Below are 23276 nucleotides of genomic sequence, written 5' to 3'. Positions count from 1 at the left end.
AAATGGAGGATTAAATAATTACAAAATAAAAATAACTTGACTGAAACACAAAAGTACTGAAGAGCAGGAATGGAAACTGTCAGGATATACTGGAGAGTTCAGATGTAGAAAAGGATGTTCCCATCACTTAGAAAGTTTTTGAGGAACAGCTTCTAAACAAATTGATGGAAGTTTTAACCTAGTGAAAGGTATATTGTCTCCTTTGTATTTTACAGTTATTTTCTGATATGATCCTAAATGTATTCCACATACAAATGAAAAGTAACTTATACCTGATATGTTTTTAAAATGTAGACCTTCACTTATTAGTGCCTGTTATTCCATTTTAAATATTAAAAGATATAGACATTTAAAAATGTTTAGTCTATATGATTTTTAATGCAAAAGAGGACACCCCCACTAAAAAGGTTGAATAAAAATCCCTGCAAAATGTAGCACCCCTTTCCCTATGCACTTCTTTCAGTGGAGACTACACTGTAGGAATAAAATCTCTACTAGAAAATTAGTTTTAGAAATGACTATCCATATAGATATTATACTCTCTTGATTTTTAGCTACTTAAGTGTCATATTCTTTTACTATAAAGATTTAGCTTTGGGAAAAAATGAGCCCTTCAACATCTTATCTGTAGTCAATCTGTCCTACTGGTATAAAGAACACAAGTACCTATGTATCTGTTTCTTTCCCTTTGGAACTGAAACAGTGCCTAACTCTTTTCCCAGAGTTAATCAGCTTCAAGCCTCGACAGACCTGAGTGATGTCAACAAGCCTGGTGATAAACCACAAGTCAGGTCCAGGATATCTGTTTACTGTGTCTTCTCCCATTTCACTGAGAAGCACCAAAACTGGAGCCAAGGTTTCAAAAGGTAATTTAACAGCAGGAACTATAATTTAATCACATTATATCATATAACACTATGTAACATTATATCTTTTGCCTACTGATATGTAACACAGTTAAGTTTATTACAAGCATTATTCCCTAAGACTTATGGTATAAGTGCTCTTTTTCAAGTATTACTGCTTATTTAATAGTGCTTATCCATATCATAACATTTAAATCAATGATAAATATATATATTTATATACATATGATCCTATGCAGTGTGCCATTTCTCCCTACCCCATGTTACAGGATCAACAAAATCAGTAAGTCAAGACAAGTCTTGAAATGAAACAAGGCTGTCCACATCACAGATTCATATCTGAGTAAGTGACAGTGCTTCCCTGTAACATGAAGGTATAGGCTTAGCATCAGTTTAGCAGCAGGTGGTCTTCAGGACAAATACAGCTAAGGTTTGAAGTGAAAAAGTTACTCTGAGAAAACATAAATCCACATTCTAATAAAAGAAGCAAACTGCTGGTGTCACCTTAGCATCAAATTGTGTACTTTCTCATTAACTTGTGGTTCAGGTCATTATGTGGTAACAACAAAACTGGAGTTCTCATGGTACATTAGTGCAATGGATTAGTTTGTCAAGAAACCTCTCATTTGCTTTAATATTTGAAGTATAACAATACAATAACTAGAAAAAGCTCAGTGCTACAGTGGCCTTAAACCACATTAGTTTCCATTTGTTTTCAAAATAATGCAAGTAAACCTATGCTTCTGCAACAAAGTGCAATATAATATCCTTTCCTAAATAAAGGAACTTAGGTTTATGCAAGTAGAAGCATTAAATAAGGTGGATGGTGCTCAATTACATACATATTCTGCATTTTTGATATAAAATACATGAGGAAAGCTTAAACTGATTTGTGAGTCTATATTCAGCTAAAGCTTCACATAAGCAGCAATGGACATGAATAGAGGTACACTCAATATAGAACACTTTTCAAAACTACTCCAAAAGAAACAACAAATGACAAAAAGTAGTTAAGAATGACTGAACATCTGTTGTGTGTATGGATATAAAAGATGAATGGACCCTGTTGGTTACTTGCACTGTTTGATTATACAAAGGTAAAAGGCAAGCTTAGTCCACTTCCATCTCTCCAGATTTTGTATGCTGGGAGCTGTCTTTTGTAGCATCTGGCTTAGTTTCATTTCCACTCTGTCCATCCACTGGTCCATTGTGTTCAGCATTAGCTTTAGCTTTGTCTTCAGTAACTTCTACTTTTGGTTTGGGCTTGTAAATTATGGGGTTACAGAAAGTATCCAGTTCCTAAAGAAAAGAACAAATCATATGAGAAACATTGCTCAGGAGAGAGTAGGGACTTATCCACATCCGTGTCAACTATGGCAAAGATTATTAAAGTTAAATAAATAAATGAAATAAATAATACAGGGTGCTAGAGAGATGGCTCAGCAGTTAATGGCATGTGCTTGCAAAGCCTACCAGCCTATATTCAATTCCCAAGTCCCTAGTAAAGCCAGATGCACAAAGTGGTGCATGCATCTGGAGTTTATTTGTATAGACAAAAGGCCCTGGCATGTGCTCTGCTTGCAAATAAATAAATAAATAAATTTATAATCTGGTCATGGTGGCGCATGCCTTTAATCCCAGCACTCAGAAGGCAGTGGTAGGAGGATCCTGTGAGTTTGAGGCCAGCCTGGGACTACAGAGTACATTCCAGGTCAGCCTGGGCTACAGTGAGACCTTGCCTTGAATCCCCTCCCCCAGATATTATAAAGATTATGAAAGTATACACAGCAAATTATAAAGATAAAAAGATGTTATTTTCAGGTTAGCAGTAAGGATGAACACCTTTTCATAAATTTTTATTTATTTATTTATTTTTGGCTGGGTGTGGTGGCACAGTTCTTTATTCCCAGCACTAGGGAGGCAGAGGTGGGAGGATCACCCTGAGTTCGAGGCCACCCTGAGACTACATAGTAAATTCCAGGCAGGTCAGCCTGGGCTAGAGTGAGACCCTACCTCAAAAACAAAAACAAAACAAAACAAACAAAAAAGGCCAGGTGTCCCAAAACAAAATAAATGAATACAGGGCTGGAGAGATGGCTTAGCAATTAAGGCACTTGCCTGCAAAGCCTAAAAATCCCGGTTTGATTCTCCAGGTCCCACGTAAGCCAGATGCACAAGGTGGAGCACGCATCTGGAGTTCGTTTGCAGTGGCTAGAGGCCCTGGTGCACCCATTCTCTCTCTCTCTCATAAATAAAATAAATAAAAGAAAAGAAAATAAATAAAAGAAAAAATAATACAAAAATTAAAAAAAGGAAGAGAGGGAGGAGAGAACCCACCAGGCACCATGGCAAGGGTTTTTATACCACAGGAAGCAGCAGTACAAGGAATCCGGTGGGCAGTGGCTAAATAGTTATCTGGATGTCCCTGGGGGACACTAGTGACTCATCCTCATAGAATGGGAGAGAAGTTTATCTTCATACCAAACAACTCAGAAAAAGAAAAACTGTGCAGAAGTTGTTGCCACAGACCTGCCCAAGGCCCACCCATGGAGACATACCAGTTGTTGCCCATAGGACCCAGAAGCAGACACATCTTCCTTAGAAGATGTCTCATTCACTCCAGGCCCAAGGAGATCCCAGTAAATAGTTTCTTGAGGGCAATGACCCACACACAGTTGAAGAAAACCTGGACTGTGGTTGGTGTGTCCTTTTCATAAATTTATTGTATATGGATTTCTTTTTGTCAAATACCAATCCAATTCTTTTACTTATTTCTGATTTGGATGTTCATCTTTTAAATTTTGTCACTATGTTTTCCATGGTAGATTTTATGCTTTGTTTATTTTTATTTATTTATTTGACAGTGACAGACAGAGAGAGAAAGAGGCAGAGAGAGAGAGAGAGAGAGAGAGAGAATGGACATGGCAGGGCTTCCAGCCACTGTAAACGAACTCCAGACATGTGTGCCCCCTTGTGTATCTGGCTAATGTGGGTCCTGGGGAACTGAGCCTCGAACCGGGGTCCTTATGCTTCACAAGCAAGCGCTTAATCGCTAAGCCATCTCTCCAGCCCGATTTTATGCTTTTTAAAAATATTTTATTTATTTATGAGACACAGAGAGAGGGAGAGAGAGAAAGAATGGGCAGGCCTCCAGTCTCTGCAATTGAACTTCAGACGTGTATAACCCCCTTGTGCATCTTTGCTTATGTAGGTCCTGGGGCATCAAACCTGGGTTTTTTGGCTTTGCAGGCAAGTGCCTTAACCACTAACCCATCTCTCCAGCCTTATTTAATATGTTTTGAACATTTTCATCATCAGTGTTTCTGAGATTAAATTTGAAAAACAAGATTGTATTGTGGAAGTTTATACATTTCAAGCTAGGCCAAAGACAGATCTGCACTGTGATGAAAATGGTTAAGTCTCCAGGGATCTTTAAGTTGGAATGGTTTAGATCAAAAGTCATTCCTTAAAAAAAGGACAAAAGTCATTCCTTTGCTATATTTCATCCTATCTTACTCATGACATTTTATTTTTTTTAAATTTTTTTGTTTATTTTAATTTAATTTATTTATTTGAAAGTGACAGACACAGAGAGAAAGAGGCAGATAGATAGACAGAGAATGAATGGGCATGCCAGGTCCTCCAGCCACTGCAAACGAACTCCAGACGCGTGCGCCCCCTTGTGCATCTGGCAACCATGGGTCCTGGGGAATCGAGCCTTGAACCAGGGTCCTTAGGCTTCACAGGCAAGCGCTTAACCGCTAAGCCATCTCTCCAGCCCCACTCATGACATTTTAAAGCCAGTGTTGTGTGGCAAATTACAAAAAAAGTAATGGAGATACTTTACACCTAGAATCATTTGAACAATTAGCAAAAGTAAGATATAGCTTTAAACTGTCTTTCTAAGTTCTTCTGGAAACTGATAATTTCCTAGAGTATGAAACCCATTAAAAGTTTTAGTCCTTAAAAAAAGTTTAGTCCCTGGTCCCAATAAGGAGGGAATTTTAGCTGGGTGTGGTAGTGCACACCTTTAATCTCAGGACTTGGGAGGCAGAGGTAGGAGGATCACCGTGAGTTTGCAGCCATCTGGAGATTACATAGTAAATTCCAGGTCAGCCTGGACTAAAGTGAAACCCTATCTTGAAAAACAAAAGGGAAAATAAAAAGGTAATTTTGTTGTTTCTTACCTTTGACTTTGCAATTATTTCTGACACTTTCACCACAGGATCTTGAGTGAGACTTAGTTTATTCTGTGCATTCATTTTACTGTTCAGCCAACTCATGGAGTCACTAATGTACTTTTCAACTTTTTCCATTTCAGCAGGATCCAAATGATGGTATCGTTCATCCTATTAATAAAACCTTTTGTTAATGTAATTGATTTTTGGTAAGCAGAAATTTACTGAGAATTTCTGCTTAAAAGATTTAGATTTCTATTGATAGTATACTTTATATATGTAACAAAACAATCAGTGAGAGTTTATGTAACCCTAACCTTATATGTTAATGAGTTATCATCCAGCAGCTTTCACACAGCCAATCCCCCAGTGATCCATACCCTGTACCTTTCCCCACCACTACATGAATGCTTATAAGCCCATTCCCCTAACAAATAAACAAATTGTCCTGTGATACAGTCTCCTGGGTGTTTCTTCCTGTTGCACTCACAGCCACTCAAGACCCTGTTCTACAGTTGCCTGGACAACCCTGGGAAATGGATGCGCAGTGGCCCCAGGACAGCCAGGAACCACACCCCAACTTCAAGCTTTCTATTTGTAAAGTTTGAAACATGTTCCTACATTTAAAACTCCTGATTATATCCATTTCCATTTTTCAGAGTTTTTCCCATCTCAGTATATGAAAATTTCATCCTTCCAGATCAAAACTTTGGAGTTGTTTTGACTATTAAATTTTCATGTCTAGATGGTATGTTCTAGCTGCAAAATAAATGCAAAAACCTGACTTCTTTTTGGTCCTCTATTACCTGGTACAAGCATTGTTTATGTTACTCTAACAATTTTCTAGTTTTATCTAGTCACTTCAGACTCTTTAAAAACTAACCTATGCTGTGAATGTCTAAAACTAGGAGCTACTTGTATATCACAGTAAAACCCAAACCTTCCTAGTAGCTGAGGCCCTTTATGATATGCTACTATTTCCCCACCCAGCACTGATTTATTAAGCTAGGGTGGCCTTTCTATTCCTGAAGCATATTCTTCTAGGGGTAGAGGGCTGCAATGACAACTTCCCTTTTTTAAAAACCTTTCTCCTCCAGTTTACATATGTATCTTGAGCCCTTATTCCTCCAGTTCTTTTCTGACATATATGTCTCCCTAATACTAGTCTGCCTTGCTCTCTTACTTAGCAACCTTCCTCTCTCAATGGTCCCTTTATCACCACTCTACAGTACTGTTACTTTCCACTGTTCCCAAAGGAAACATGAGAAACAGCTTTGCTGCTTTAGTTTGCTGTAGTTCCAGCACCTAGAAAACAATCCGGCCCATAATCAAAACCCAAAAGCTTGTGCACAACTGAAGTCTTGTTTTACTTTGGATGTCATCTTACCCTGCACATAAGTAACCATCAGAGTGGAAATATTCTTGGTGTCTTGTCTGCCTTACTTCTTCTCTCTTTTCCATTATCCATATATTGGATTTGTGAGTGTAAGGACAAACTGGACACTGGTTAGTCACCATCAGTATTTATACACAGTTTTTTCCTTTAATCCAGCCAGATGACAGTTTTTCTTTTACAGAACTTACAAATTTCTTATTTCTAAACTGAAGAATTTCTTTCTATGTCAGTAAGGAGGAAAACAGTAAGTGCTGAGAACTTGTACACTGATACCAGACAACTCCCTCCTATTATTTGCTATCTGTATAATCTTCAAGATGCTGCTTAAGCATCCTCATAAATTAATGCAATAGCATTAGTGTTTCACAGGTTATATTCTGGTAAGAACAGAGATAACTCATGTAAAGTGCTTGATAATTGTAAGCTATTGCTATAATACCCTTGCCTGAATGATTTTGATGGCTGGTTTCTGTTTCACACTGACACAACGATGATAGTATCTCAGGGATAACAGTGACTATCTAGGGCAGCAATCAGTACACTTGTCCAGTAGTTGTCTCTGTTTCTCAAAGTATGTCTGGAACACAGCTTGTCTACTATAAGCATACTGACTCTGGATGTTGCTGCCTTACAATGGCAGAAATGAAGAGGTATACGGACATAGTAAAGTTTGTTTCTAAAGTCTGCGTCCCCCTGGTGTTGATGATATGCTTAGTGACTAGTTACTGTTATATCCAAGTGGATACATGCTGCATATAACTACTTCAAGCTTTCCAACAGAGAACAAAGGAATATACATTTCGGTGTGTATCTAAAAAATAAGGGGACATGAATAGATAATGGGCCAGAAGACCAAGAGAACTACAAAAGCAGCTGAGAAGCAAAACAAAGTCTGGCAGGGTTCAGAGTCAAGGAAGATCTCTTTTCACTTAAAGTAAGAAATATAAAGTGAAACCGAAGAAAATGATGGACTGCATTACTGGATTAACTTCTACAGTGGCTTCAGGGATTCTGAGATCAAATGCACAGATAAATGACCCAAATCCTGTACTGACAATTCTTCCAAGCTTTATGTTTGATATACAAAGTTTCTGAAAATTGTTATCACCGATTTTTACCTTTGTATCTAAGAACTTTAAATAAACCCCTGTGACAGTTCCACACCCAGCACCAACACTCATTGGTTTGATGAATTCAGTACCTTGTTTCTGTATGCTTCTATCACTTTCATGACAAGTTGAATCTTCTTTCCTAAATCATTTAAAGCTTTGGGCCTCTCTTCATGTTCCATGAACTTCATTTGAATAGGTTGGCCATATTTCTATTCCCATAAGAGAATATTAAAAAAGGATAAACTGTTACCAAGTTTTGTAGGAAACATGTATTTGGTTTTAATAGTATTTTTAAAAAAAGGCAGAAAAAATAGCTAGACTAAAATGGGTCCTTTCCTATTTTCCTTTAAGGAAGTGAGATCCAGTGTTTATTGTCATTAGCATAGGATGCCTAACTCCTCTATAACCTTGGAAGGGGGTACACATAAGGAAGAGAAAATAACTGTGTTCCTTTAAACTCTCTTATTTACATAAAAATCGGTTTTACATAATTTTAGATTTAGGAAAATTAAAAGGAAATGATAGAGAACCAGAAAAATTTTCATTGGACTGATTTTTTTCTAATGTTATTTTAACTAAGAAATCCACATTGGTACATTACTGTTAACTGACGTGTAGTCTTTATTCAGATTTTCCATTAGTTTCTTTCAAGATACCATGTTGTATTTCACCTGAGATTTTAAAAAATGACTTATTTTTATTTATTTATTTATTAGTGGCAGAGACAGGGAGGGGGGGAGGAAGGGAGAGAGAATGGGTGTGCTAGGACCTCTAGCCACTGCAAACAAACTCCAGACACATGCACCACCATGTGCATCTGGCTTGCATGGGACCTGGAGAATCAAACCTGGGTCCTTAGGTTGAGCAGGCATGCACCTTAACCACTAAGCCATCTCTTTAGACCTACTGAGATGTTTTTGAAAGGTCTACAAGTATTGATTTTTTCTTTTCTTTCTTTCTTCGAGGTATGGTCTCACTCTAGCCCAGGCTGACCTGGAATTCACTCTGTATTCTCAGGGTGGCCTTGAATGCATGGCAATATTGCTACCTCTGCCTCCAGGGTGCAGGGATTAAAGGTGGATGTGACCACGGCAGGCAAGTATTGCATTTTAAAAAATACATTTTATTTATTTATATAACAGTGAGAGGGAGAGAGAAAGAGAGGGGGAGAATGAGAATGAATGAATCTGGGCATGCCAGGGACTTTAGCCACCTTGTGCATCTGACTTTACATGGATATTGGGGAACTGAACCTTGGGTCCTTTGTCTTTGCAGTCATTCAGTTACTAGCATCATCTTCAGATGCTTGACTATTCTAGGAGTTTAAATATGTACATTTCTCATTGAAAGGTGGAGAAAAAGTTTTCCAAGACAAAATAAGCTAAAATACAATTTTCTTTTTAAAACTCTTTAAAAAGTATTATTTATTTATTTAGAAGCAGAGAGAGATGGAAGAGATACAGAGAGAATGGGTGTGCCAGGACCTCCATCTGTTGCAAATGAACTTCAGACACATGTGCCACCTTGTACATCTGGATTTACGTTGGTCCTGGGGAATTGAACCCAGGTTATTAGGTTTTGCAAGCAAGCACTTTAACTTCTGAGTCCTTTCTTAAGCCCCCTAGTTTTATTTTTCCATAAGCCCAGGTTTTGTTGTTGCTTTCTAATTATTCCCTTTGCAAATAATTTAATGGCATGAAATCAATTTTTGTGAGACATTTTCTCTTACTCTTATTTTTTTTTAAACAAGATCTTCAGGCAGCTCACATTGATGCAGAACTCCTAATTTTCCTTTTACCTCAGTCTGCCAAGTATTAGAATCACAGGTACAGATCACTCTGTCTGACTTTTGTTACCTTTTTTTGTTTTGTTTCTTTACGGTAGGGTCTCTAGCCCAGACTGACCTGGCATTCACTTGGTAGTCCCAGGCTGACCTTGTGCTCACAGTGATCCTCCTACCTCTGCCTCCCAGGTGCTAGGATGTACAGGCACATGCCACCATGCCTTTTTTTTTTTTTTTGAAATTATTTATTATTTGCAAGCAGGGAGAGAAAAAGAGAGACACAAAGAGAGAATGTGCATGCCAGGGCCTCCTGCCACTGCAAACAAACTCCAGATGCATGGGCCACTTTGTGCATCTGGCTTTGCATGAGTACTGGGGATCTGAACCTAGGTTGTCAGGCTTGTAAATAACTGCCTCAACCACTAAGCCATCTTTCCAGCTCCTCTTCTGCTACTTTTAAGTTGTATGTTTTGCACCTACTCCCTCTGCCAAGTAGAGACACTGAAGAGAGGTGTTTTCCCATATTCTACTATCTTTATTGATGGCATCAGTTAGCCTGTACGATCCTCTTAGCTACTGGAATGTTTCAGAGACTCTCACCATAACCTACAAGTTTGTTAAAATTAGTCATCGGCCCATCTCATACCTACTGAATTAATTTGTGTTCATTTCAGTAAAAATTTAGGTAATCCAAAAGTATATTATAGCACACCATGATACATGCTAAAAAGGAGTGACTGAAACTTCTCTATGTTAGTTACTTGAATTACATCTTAAATAACTGTTTTCAGTGTGGACATAGGGTTGAGGACTATGCATGGATAAAGGAGCCAAGTAGTCTCTTTAAAGTTATACCAATAAAAGCCAGGTGTGGTGGTGCACGTCTTTAATCCCAGGATTTGGGAGGCAGAGGTAGGATGATTGTTGAGAGTCTGAGGCCACCCTGAGACTACATAGTGAATTCCAGGTCAGCTTAGGCTAGAGTGAGACCCTACCTCAAAAAAAAAAAAAAATTATACTGGACCTAGAAAAGAATTAAGTGATGGCCAGGTCTTAAGTCTTTCTGCAAGGACATTCAAGAGTGTAAGTACTAATAATGAAGTTCTCGGCTGGCTAGGAATTTCCATCATTTGTAGAGTGAAACAACAACATGCTAGTATGCTATTACTCTTCAAAATCAAGGCAGTGAAGGGCAAATCTTCTATGGGATAAGAGGTCAGGCTCATAACTGTATCATTTCTTGAAATCATCTCTCTAGTTTATATAAAATCAGCACTCTAGTCACATGCTGAACACCTATATTGGGGCTGGAGAGATAGATGGCTTAGTGGTTAAAGGCACTTGCTTGCAAAGTCTATGGCCTGTGTTCAGTTCCTCACTTCCCACATAAAGGCAGATGCACAAAGTGTCGTATGTATCTAGAGTTTCCTTGTAGTGGCTGGAGGCCCTGGTGCAGCTATTCTCTCTCTCTCAAGTAAATAAATAAATAAAAACATGTAAACCCCTGTATTGCGTGTCATGGCTATAAATTATCTGATTTTAATTACTATGTAGCACTGGTCACTTCTCAAAATGCTTTTTAAATTAGAATGTTTCCTTTTACATACCTCTTAATAATTCCTTACACTTATTTTTGTTTTTGTTTTTGTTTTTCAAGGCAGCCTCATTCTAGCCCAGGGTGACCTGGAATTCACTATGTAGTCTCAGGCTGGCCTCAAACTCAGTTATCCTCCTATCCCTGCCTCCTGAATGCTGGGATTAAAGGTGTGTGCCACCACATCCAGCCTGTAACAATGTGGTTTTCTTTTCTTTTCTTTTTTTTTTTTTTTTTTTGAGGTAGGGTCTCACTCTGGCCCAGGCTGACCTGGAATTCACTATGTAGCCTCAGGGTAGCCTTGAACTCATGGTGATATTCCTACCTCTGCCTCCTGAGTGCTGGGATTAAAGGTGTGCACTACCACACCTGGCTTCTGTTACACAATTTTTAACTGTCAAAAATAAATTGAAATTTAAAAAATACTCCTTTTATACAAACATATACACACATATATATTTTTGGTTTTTCAAGGTAGGCTTTCCCTCTAGCCCAGGCTGACCTGGAATTTACTATAGAGTCTCAGGCTGGCCTCGAATTCACAGTGATCCTCCTACCTCTGCCTCCTAAGTGCTGGGATTAAAGGCATATGCCACCATGCCCAGCTAAGTCATATATATATATTTAAAGAAACTTAAATGTTTTACCTAAATCCTAGAATTCTAAAACCTTACCTTTAGTTCTTGAAGCTTATCCACATAGACTTGTTTGGGTTGGTCCTCTCCTTCTTCATAAAGCCAATTTTCTGTGTCTTCCAATATTGCTGACAGTTTATTCATGTCCTAGTTACACATTTAAAAGAAACTAGTTAAAAAAGCCTTCTACTGGAAAGAAGATTAACTAAGGAAAGAGAGGCTTTCTATAAAGTCAGACTTTTATGGTTTTTTATTCATAATTCATGATTTTTTAGCATACGTCAACAATTTGAAAAAATAAGAACCATGCCCCTACAAGCTCAAGAAAATTGATAACATAAATAAACTTGATATACTTATTGTCAACTAATACTAGGGCTTTCACATAAACACAAAATTTCAACTTACTTCTGGAGTGATGAATTTTTCATACACAGTGCCCAGTCTGTCTCTAAATTCGTACACATATTCTTCAACAGCATTTTTAGCATCATTTCTTTCTTTCTCTAACTTATCCTGCATTATCATCTTCCCCTATTCAAAAAGTTTCAGGTTATTATAAGAGCACACGTTAAAAAATACAGATTTGAAATCATATGAGATACCATTTCACACATGTGAAAAGGAGTATGTTAAAAACATGACTGTGGAGAAACTAAGCACTTGTATATTGCTGTGGAACATAAAATGCTGCAGGCACACAATGCAAACAGTTTGGAGGGTCCTCAAAAACCAAAATAGAATTATAAGTTCACTCTTGATCTAGCAATTCTACTCTAAGTATGTTCCCAAATAGGAACTGAAAACAGACACTACAGTTATCTGTATCCTGGTGTTAACATCAGTATTATTCATTAAAGCTAAAAAATATAGACAGCTGAAGCGTCCATTAACAGGTGAGTGGGTAAACAAAATGAATTAACTTATAGTGGAACTGTGGGTCTTCAACAGGAATGTGGTCTGTAACAACAGAGATGAACCATAAAATCATTATGCTAAGTGAAATAAGCCAGACTACAAGGGACAAGTATTGTACAATTCAACTTGTGAGTTATCTAGACCAGGTGAGTTTGTGAGACAAAAAGTAGATGGGAGAAGAAGAAATGGGGATTACTTATTTAATGGTTACAGGATTTGCTGAAAAAGCTTTGAAAGCAGTGGTGATGGTTGTATGACATTAAATGTAATTAATACTACTAAATTATTGCATCTTAAAATGGTTTTAAGATGACAAACTTCACATATATTTTGACTAATTAAAACTTAATAATGTAATACTAATCATTATTCATCAATGTACTGCATGCTTTAAATGAGTGAATTATATGATATGTGAATAATTTCTCAATAAAGTATTCAAACAAAAGTTTATGTGGAGCTGGACAGATGGCTTAGTGTTCAGGCGTTTGCCTACAAAGCCAAAAGATAGCAGTTCAATTCTCCAGGACCCATGTAAGCCAGATGCACAAGGGGCACATGCATCTGGAATTTGTTTGCAACAGCTGGAGGCCCTAGTGCACCCATTCTCTCCCTCTAATAAATAAATACATATTTTAAGAAAAGTTTATGTGATCACACACATACTCTGGTTTAAACCCCAGATTCCTCATTTACTAGTTTGAGATTGATGGAAAATCACCTTAAAATACAATACAGTTCCACCTTACAATGCTGCTAATGAGGCTGTGAAAGTTCATGCAGAATGCTTGTTTCCTCCTGCGCACATAACTGGTACTGAGCAAATGTTACACTTGGGCGGGGTCACACTAACAGTGGTTGCAATGCTCAGCTTTGGGGGCTGATTATCTGGACCCAAAGCCAAAGATTACTGTCTGATTTTGGGGAATTTAGTACATATATACGTCAGTTTTCTTAGTAAAAGCGTGTATTTTGCTGAGTTTTTTTGGTCTTTTTCCCCACTAGGCTGCTTTGGCGTGTTACCTACGCTGCCATCTTAACTGGAAGTCCCAGTTTTCTTATCTGTATATAATATAAACTATAAAAGTACCTATACTTTCCATGTCTGTTTTGAGGATTAAATAAAATACCAAAGTGCTTAAAGATATTAGTAATCACTGTTAAGATCAAAAGTAAAGAAAAGAATGCAGATTATATATATATATTTTTGAGTTAGGGTCTCACTCTAGTCCAGGTTGACCTAGAACTCAGTGATCTCCTACCTCTGCCTCCTGAGTGGTGGGATTAAAGGTGTGTACCTCCATGCATGGGTTTTAAATTTATTGATACCATAACATACAGTAACATCAAAGACTGACCTCATGCTGGTCAAGCTTGCAGAAACGAGGAAACCACCATTTCAATATAAATTTAAAGAATACATATAAAAATCAGTTCTGGGCTGGAGAGATGGTTTGGCAGTTAAGGGGCTTGCCTGCAAAACCTAAGGACTCATATTTGACTCTCCAGGTTTCACATAAGCCAGACACAAAAAGTGACACAAGCATGCAAGGTCTCACATGTGCACAAAGAGGTGCCCACGTCTGGAGTTCAATTGTAGTGGCTGGAGGATAGAGAGATTTGGCTAGCCTGGACTATATAGCAAGATCCTGCCTCAAACAAAACAAATTCCCAAATTTAGAAGAAACAAACAGGCAAAAAAGGTGTGTGGGATCCAATACTTCCTCTTAAGAAAAGTGTTAGGGGTTACTGATGGTAAAAACAGAATAAAAAGGGGAGTTGGGAAATAAAGACAGGAAAATCAGAGAGCAAGGTCATCCTTGACAACATAGGGAGTTTGATGCCAGTCTGTGCTACATGAGACACTGTCTTAAGAAAAAGGAATCTGGGTGTGGTGGCACACACCTTTAATTGCAGCACTTGGAAGACAGAGGTAGGAGAATTGCCTTGAGTTTGGGGCCACCCTGAGACTAGTGAATTCCAGGTCAGCCTGGGCTAGAGCGAGAACCTACCTCAAAAGACAAAAAAAAAAAGATGGGGGGAAGGAGGCAAAGTCTGTGTGTTTGTGCACACACACACACATGCATTCAGAAAGATTTTTCTCGAACCGGGGTCCTTAGGCTTCACAGGCAAGCGCTTAACCGCTAAGCCATCTCTCCAGCCCCAGAAAGATTTTTCTCTATAGTGGAGATAATCTGTTTTTCATACAACAAAGATGAAAGCTGGGCTGGAGAGAGGGCTCAATGGTTAAATAAATGTGCTTTCTGGGCAAGCATGAGGGTTTCATAGGGTCTGAAAATATCTGAGTTCAAATATTAGAACCCTCATAAACAGCTGGGTATGGCCATGTACACCTGTAACAACTGCAGTCTTGTCAAGGGGAGCAGAAAACAGGAGGTCACCCAGGGTTCAAAACAATAGCAAGCTCTGGTATCAGTAAAATGTGACTCAAAATAAGACCAGGCATAAGAGGTATTGAGCTGAGCACCTGAAATTCTTCTACAGGTACCACAGGTACTTCCATGAGCACAAGGTGCTGCAAAGGCTCATACACGTGCATACAGGCCCCTCCACATACAAACAAGCAAAATAAACAGATGATATTAATACAGCTTACATCAAAAATAGTTTGATGATCTGCTTAATATTCCCTTGGAAGTACAGATTAGTTTTCTGGATTTTGGAGCTAATCACTGAGTTCAAAACAGTATCAGAAGGCATTACCATCTATTTCAACACCATCTGATTTGCATACCTCATTTTCAATGTAGCTATTGAGAAGATCTTGGGTCAGTTGTCTGTACAGACTACTCTGGATTGGTAGATCAATGCTCTTGACTTTCCCTTTTTTAATGGTCTGATTTATTCGGTCTTGTTTGTCTGAGGAAGCTGACTGCAAATGAAATTAAAAATGTAAGTATAAAATTCCAAAACTAACATAAATTTTAGAGTAATTTTAAAGGGAACACAAAATAGTAGTCAAACATAACTATCAATATCTATTTTACTTTATTTAAAAATGTTACTTTAAGGGATGCAAACATAGTTCATTAGTTGAGTTCAGTTCCTAGTACTATACACACACACATGCACACACAAACTTATTATAATATCATTCATATTCTGTGTATGTTAAACCCTTTCCCCATTCTACCTAACTTTCTTTCTCTCCCACAAATAAATAAAAATAAAAAATAAGCCAGGCATAGTGGTCACACCTTTAAGTCCAACACTTGGGAGGCAGGGGTAGGAGGATCATCATGAGTTCAAGGCCACCTTGAGACTACATGGTGAGTTCCAGGTCAGCTTGTGCTAGAGTGAGACTGTCCTACCTTGAAAACCCCCTCCAAAATAAAACTGGGGCTAGATAGATGGGTTAGTGGTTAAGACGCTTGCCTATGAAGCCTACTGACTCAGATTCAATTCCTTAGTGCCCATGCAAGTCAGATGCCCAAGGTGGTGCATGTATCTGGAATTCATTTGCAGTGGCTAGAAGTGCTGGCATGCCCATTCTTTCTCTCTCTCTCTCTCCCTCTGTCTCAAATAAAAATGAATCAAAAAAATGAAAATAGCAAATACTGGCCAGGGTTATGGAAAATTGGAGCCTTCCTTACAGACTGTTGGATAAATTATAAACTGTTAAGATGATGGAAGCCACTTTCAAAGCAGCTGGGAAATTCCTCAAAATGTTAAATACAGTTATTAAGATGCAGCAATTCCATCTAGTATGTGCCTATGAAAAATGAAAGTACCCACCTCAAAAAAGCTTGAAAAATATTATCATTTCATAAATTATTCTTTTAAAAATATTTATTTGCAGAGAGAGGGGACAGAAAAAAAAGAGACAATATGGGTGTGCCAGGACCTCCCTCCATTGCAAACAAACTCCAGATGAATGCACCACTTTGTGTACCTGGGTACTGGGGAATTGAACATGGGTCATCACTCTTTGTAAGCAACCACCTGTTAACTGATGAGGCATTGCTCCAGCCCTAACATTATTATTTTTGCTTGGTTTTTATTTTTTTCAAAAAAATTTTGTGTGAAAGCAGAATGATACAGAGAGAGAAGCGAGTGAGTAAGTGAGAGACAGAGAGAGAGACAAAGGGGGGGGGGGGAATGGGTGTGCTAAGGCCTCCAGATGCATACACCACTTTGTGCATCTAGCTTATGTGGGTACTGGGGAATCAAACTCAGGTCATCAGACTTTGCAGGCAAAGTATCTTAACTTCTGAGCACTCTCTCCAGCCCCTCCTCTTTAAATATTCCATTTATGTATTTATTTGAGAAAAAGAGGTGGAGAGGGAGGGAGGAAGGGAGAGAGGGAGGGAAGAAAGAAGGGAGAGAGGGGGACAGATAGAAAGAGAAGGGTAGGGAGAGACAGATAATGGGCATGTCCGGGCTTCCAGCCACTGCAAACTCCAGACACATGTACCCTCATGTACATCTGGCTTACATGGGTCCTGGAGAGTGTACCTGGGATCCTTTGGCTTTGCAGGGAAACACCTTAACGACTAAGCCATCTCTCCAGCCACCCCCCCCCTTTTTTGAGGAAGGGTCTTGCTCTAGTCCCGGCTGACCTGGAATTCACTATGCAGTCTCAGGCTGGCCTCGAACTCACAGGTACCCTTCTACCTCTGCCTCCTTAATGTGGGTTTAAAAGTGTGTGCTACCCAAGCTGGCAACATTATTCTTTTCTTTTAATATTTTATTTTCATTTATTTATTTATGAAGGACAGAAAAGAGAGGGGGGGGGAGGGAGGGAGGGAGAGAGAGGGGGAGGGAAGGAGGGGAAGAGAATGGGCATGGCAGGGTCTCTAGCCACCATATATGTGCCACCATGTGAATCTGGCTTATGTGGGCTCCAGGGAATTCAATCTGGGTTCTTAGACTAAGCAGGCAAGCACCTTAACCACTAAGCCATCTCTCCAGCCCAACATTATTCTTTTTTTCTTTTATTGGTTTTTCGAGGTAGGGTTTTGCTCTAGCCCAGGCTGACTTGAAATTTACTATGTAGTCTCATGGTTATTCTCCTACCTCTGCTTCCCAAAGTGCTAGGATTAATGGCATGTGCCACCATGCCCAGCTGTACCAACATTATTCTTTTTTATTTTTATTTATTTGAGCAAGAGAATGGGTGCACTAGGGCCATCAGCCACTGCAAATGAACTCCAGCATGCCCCCTTATGTTCACATGCAACATTGTGTGTTTGTGTCACTGTGCAACTAGCTTATGTGGGACCTGCAGATTTGAACATGATATGTAACAAGATGCCCAAGAAGTGGTCAATTCTGAGATGCAGGACACTTTAAATTTCATTTTATTTATTTTTTTCTTTCCATTTCTTATTTTCTCTGTAACTGAATGACTTCTAATGAAAAAATGTTATTGAAATATTATTTTCCTTACCAAAACGATGATTTTACCTTAGTTTATTAGGGCTCAATCTTTTTTTTTTTTTTTTTTTTTTTAAGTTTTCAAGGTAGGGTCTCACTCTAGCTCAGGCTGACCTGGAATTCACTATGTAGCCTCAGGGTAGCCTTGAACTCTCAACTCTCAGTGATCTGCCTACCTCTACCTCCCTAATGTTGGGATTAAAGCGTGCGCCACCATGCCTGGCTTTTAAAAATATATATATTTTACTTATTTATTAGAGAGAATGAGTGGACATGACAGGGCTTTATAGCTACAGCAAACTCCAGTTACATGTACCACTTTGTGCATCTGGATTTACGAGAGTACTGGAGAATCAAACCTGGTTCCTTTGGCTTTGCAAGCAATCACCTTAACACTAAGCCATCTCTCCAGCCAGCAATCTTTTAAAAACTTTTTTTTTCCCCTGAGGTAGTGTCTCACTCTTGCACAGGCTGACCTGGGATGCACTCTGTAGAATCAGAGTGCCACAGAACTCACTGTGATCCTCCTACCTCAGCCTCCCAAGTGCTGGGATTAAAGATGTACACTACCATACCAGGCTTAAAAAGCTGTTAAATAAAGCCTCAAAATGTGTTTGTTTTGGTTTATTACAGCGTTCTGTAATTTCCCATAATATTAAGATAGCAAATATTAAGTACATTAAAAGTGAGCATTATAAACAAAAAATTAATTGAAAATATCAATCTTGAGTCAGATATGGTGACATATTCCTGTAATACCAATAATTGACAAGCTTAGGCAGGAGGATTACAAGTTTGAGATAAGCCTGTATTACATAGTGAAACCTTGTCTAAAACCACACACACCCATCCACCCACCCATACCCACAAAGACACAGCTTCACAGTATGAAAATAATAAATCAAACCTTTGCTCTGGCTCCTGTATGATCAATCTCCTCTTCTGGGGTGTGTTCAGCGTGACATTTTTGATTACCTCCTTCTTCTTGGTCAATCTGCATTTTATCCTGGCAAGAAAATATGAAAGTGATAAAATCTATAGTTCTTCAGAACAAACTCCTAAAGCCTTAAGCCTGTTTTAAGATGTATAAGTAGCTTATTTTTCAAATGGGAATAGCAGCAAATAAGCAGATTAACAAGGAAAACTAAATGATCATTTGATGCTATATAACAGATTTTGTTTCATTTCATTCACCTTTTTGACTAAATAGCTGAAAAATATCCAGAAAAATTTTCCCAAGCTTATAAATCAGTATTCACAAAATTAAGCTTGAAAAAGAACATCAAGAAGAAAAAAAAAGCCAAGCATGGTGGTGCATGCCTTTAATCCCAGTACTTGGGAGGCAGGGGTATGAGTATTGTTGTAAATTCAAGGCTACCCTGAGATTACACAGGTTCAGGTCAGCCTAGACTGAAACGAGACTCTACCTTGAAAGACCAAAAAGAGCATCCAGGCTCTAATTCCTAGTACCCATGTAAATCAGATTCACAAGCTGATGCATGTGTCTGGAGTTCATTTGCAGTGGCTAGAGGCTCTGTCATGCCCAGTCTGTCTCTACCTAGCCCCTCCTTTCTCTTCAGTAAATAAATGAATAAACATATATTTTTAAGGAGCATCAAACTTGACATGAAAAATGCTATAAAGAACTTAAGTTACATGGGAAAGTAATGTGGAAATGACACAATAATCACATAATTCAGTTATATTTTGTTTTGTTTTGTTTTGTTTTTTGAAGTAGGGTCTCGCTCTAGTCCAAGATAACCTGAAATACACTATGTAGTCTTAGACTGGCCTTGAACCCACAGTGATCCTCCTAATCTCTGCCTCCCAAGTGCTGGGATTTAAGGCAAAAGCCATCATACTCAGGACAGAGAGAGGGAGGGAGGGAGGGAAGGAGAGGGAGAAATATGGGCATACGAGGGTCTCTAGCTCAATTACATTTTTTTTTTTTTTTGGCTGGGCATGGTGGCACATGCCTTTATGAGAGAGAGCAAGTGGGGGGAGAGAATTGGTGCACCAGAGCCTCCAGCCACTGCAATCAAACTCTAAATGTGTGCACCACCATGGGTGCATGTGCGACCTTGTGTTCTTGTTTCACCTCGTGCATCTGGGCTTATGTGGGATCTGGAGAGTTGAATATGGGCCCTTATGCTTTGCAGGCAAGCACCTTAACTGCTAAGCCATCTCTCCAGCACTCAGTTACATATTTTTATTTTATTTTATTTTATTTTTGGTGTTTGGAGGCAAGGTCTCACTTTAGTTCAGGTGGATCTGGAATTCACCATATGGTCTCAGGGTGGCCTTGAACTCATGGCAATCCAACTACCTCTGCCTCCCAAGTGCTGGGATTAAAGGTGTGCATCACCATGCTCAGCTTACATATATATATATATATATATTTAAATATGTGAAGAGCCAATAAACTTTTATTTAAGAGATTTCCCATGTGCTTCCTTCATTGTCCATTGTGGTCACCTTAGTTCTGCTGAAGCTCAGTCCTTGCAAGAACTGATCCAGCTGAGCAATTAATCGGACATATACCATAATTTCCTGAGTCTTCTCTCTGGTTGAATGACAAAGTTTCTGGGATCTATGACATCTAATTCCTAGAAGCAATTTACTTTAGGGTCCTAAAAGATTGATAATACAAATTACTTGATATTCTGGCAAATGAACATCTTTTCACTCTTGAGCCTATTATGTACAATGTTACAGGTCTCATTGTCACCACTGTAATATATTTACTGTGATGGAAGCATGACCTGTGTTTCAATTTAGCCACACTGAGCAATTCTGGACACTGACCAACACTGTCCATTTTCATCTACAATGAGGCTTAATTTTTAATTTTTTATAATTAACAACTTCCATGATTGTAAAACAATATCCCATGGTAATCCCCTCCCTCTCCACTTTCCCCTTTGAAACTCCACTCTCCATCCATATTCCCTGCCCCTCTCAATCAGTTTCTCTTTTATTTTGATGTCATCATCTTTTCCTCCTATTATGATGGTCTTGTATAGGTAGTGTCATATGCTGTGAGGTCGTTTTCTGTCTGGAGGGGCACATTGTAAGGAGTCCTACCCTTCCTTTGGCTCTTACATTCTTTCTGCCACCTCTTCTGCAATGGACCCTGAGCCCTGGAAGGTGTGATAGAGATATTGCAATGCTGAGCACTCCTCTGTCACTTCTTCTCAGCACTGATGCCTTCTGAGTCATCCCAAGGCCACTGCCATCTGAAAAGAGAAAGTTCTCTAACGAAAAAGTGAGAGTAGCATTAATATATGGGTATGGACATTAAGAGAAGTGCTTACTGGGCAGTTTGATAAGCGCAGTATATACATTTAGCCAGACAGCAGCAAATGTTACACCCCTAGGGCTTGTGACCACCCCTGTTGTAGGTTTTCAGTATCAGGGATGTATTCCCTCCCATGGAGCGGGCCTTCAGTCATATTAGAGGGCAGCTGGTTTCCCCCAAACAGACGTGTCACTATTGCATCTGTTGGCTCATTTGGCCTGTTTGGCCAGATATAAAGTTTTCAGTGTCCACTGTTGGGTATTCTTCACTGGTGTTTTCTCTCTTTCCCATTGAGCTTCATGCAGAATGGCTTCTTCCAGCTTTCTGTCAGCTGGTCTACATGGAGGAGGTTTTCAGCTCATTTCCAGCAGGATTTCTCAGTGATCTTGCAGCCCAAGTATGTGGAGTATTCAGCAATATTACATATTTCTTAAATGTAGTGAAATACTTAAAGATATTTGTCAAAACTTAGGTGTCTCTGAAGTTTTAAATTTAAGCTTATAAAAACCCCCAAGTTGTCGGGCACTGCCAGGCACAGGCTAAGGACCCCTGGGCTATAGGAGGCCACTCCCTCTCCAAGCCTGGTAGACCTGAACTTAGGCTTTGCCCATAGCCCTATGACCTTTGGCCAGTTGCCTAGGAAACTCCTTATCAGCCAGCACCTTCACACAGACTATCCTCCTGAGCCCTTAGATCACCTGAACTCCCCCCTGCCAATTGCCTACATGGTGGAATGAATGTCCCCATATGCTAATTAGGCATCAGCAAGGAACACTGTACATGCAATCCCCCTAGGACCCTCAACTGCTTATAAAACCCATTTCCCTGAGAATAAACTGAGAGAGCTATGAAACTATCTCCCAAAAGTCTTTACTTTCGCGTGCTCACCACCCCGTTGCCTGGGCGCCTTCGGGTAGATCATGGTTGGCTCCAGAGAGAGGACCCACGAATCCACAGCTGGTGCCCAAACAGGACCATATGAGATGGACAGGGTTGCCGGGCATGGGGCGCATGCCTTTAATCCCACCACTCGGGAGGCAGAGGTAGGAGGATCACCGTGAGTTCAAGGCCACTCTGAGACTCCATAGTGAATTTCATGTCAGCCTGGGCTAAAGTGAGACCCTACCTTGAAAAACCAAAAAAAAATGAGATGGACAGGGTAGGTAAATGCTCTCCCAGAGGGACTGGGAGACAATGGCCCATGTGGCTTTGCCTCCATGTCTTTGAGGGCTGACAGGTTTCTCTTTTTCCTCCTTTAGTTTTAGTTCACACCATCACATTGGACCAGATATGATGAACTGGTAACTGACATCTCTTGGCTGAGGCCACTCTTTGGTATTGCCTAAAGGCCAGCTGTCCTCTGTCTGGACCCCGACAGCCTACTGGGTGTTGGCAAAAACCTTCTATTTCTCTACAACACAAAAAGCCGGTAACATACTGACCTCTTAAAAGCCTGTAAAGCAGGTTGCCAGTCCACTATTTTTCTATTATGAATAATATTTTCTCCCATCAAAAAAAAAAATCACCACCATCAGTGAAGATACTCAACAGTGGACACTGAAAGCCTTATAATTGGCCAGCCAGGACAAATGAGCCAACGGGTGCAACAGTGGCACGTCTGTCATGGGGGAAACCAACTGTCTTCCAATTGGACTGGAGGCCTGCTCCAAGGGAGGGATACTGATACTGAAAACTTAAAACAGGGGTAGTCATGAACCCTAGGGGTGTAACATCTGCTGTCTGGATAAGTGTATATACTATGCTTATCAAACTGCCCAGTAAGCACTTCTCTTAATATTCACACCCTTATATTAATGCTACTCTCACTTTGTGTAGAGAATCTTCTCTTTTCAGATGGCAGTGACCTTGGGATGACTCAGAAGGCATCATGGTGCTGGAAATAAGTGACTAGAGCAATGTTTAACATCTCGATCACACCTTCCAAGGCTCAGGGTCTAATGCGGAAGAGGTGGAGGAAAGAATGTAAGCGTCAAAGGAAGGGTAGGACTCCTTACATTGTGCTCCCTCCAGACAAAAAAAGGCCTCAACATCCATGACGTCATAGTGCTTGACACTACCTACACAAGACCATCATAAGA

The 23276-nt window shown here is 39.5% G+C and overlaps 1 protein-coding gene and 1 non-coding gene across 2 annotated transcripts in view; both read right to left on the bottom strand.

The window, feature by feature from the left end:
* Positions 1–787: 787 nt before the first annotated feature.
* Positions 788–23276, bottom strand: part of Hspa4l (heat shock protein family A (Hsp70) member 4 like) — a 75392-nt gene continuing 52903 nt past the window's right edge. The window contains exons 13-19 of the mRNA XM_045130947.1: positions 18787–18885; positions 15238–15375; positions 11973–12098; positions 11604–11711; positions 7642–7761; positions 5054–5215; positions 788–2165 (exon numbers count right to left, since the gene is read on the bottom strand). Of these exons, the coding sequence (XP_044986882.1) occupies positions 1977–2165; positions 5054–5215; positions 7642–7761; positions 11604–11711; positions 11973–12098; positions 15238–15375; positions 18787–18885 (942 nt within the window). The 3' untranslated portion in view covers positions 788–1976. The remainder of the gene's footprint in view (positions 2166–5053; positions 5216–7641; positions 7762–11603; positions 11712–11972; positions 12099–15237; positions 15376–18786; positions 18886–23276) is intronic.
* LOC123453920 lies at positions 20584–20716 on the bottom strand. The gene has a single exon (XR_006633090.1). It is a non-coding gene; the product is annotated as a small nucleolar RNA SNORA1 (small nucleolar RNA).

This window comes from Jaculus jaculus, chromosome 12, assembly GCF_020740685.1.
Source record: "Jaculus jaculus isolate mJacJac1 chromosome 12, mJacJac1.mat.Y.cur, whole genome shotgun sequence".
Classification (NCBI taxonomy): Eukaryota; Metazoa; Chordata; class Mammalia; order Rodentia; family Dipodidae; genus Jaculus; species Jaculus jaculus.
This window is presented reverse-complemented; position numbering and strand designations above follow the sequence as displayed.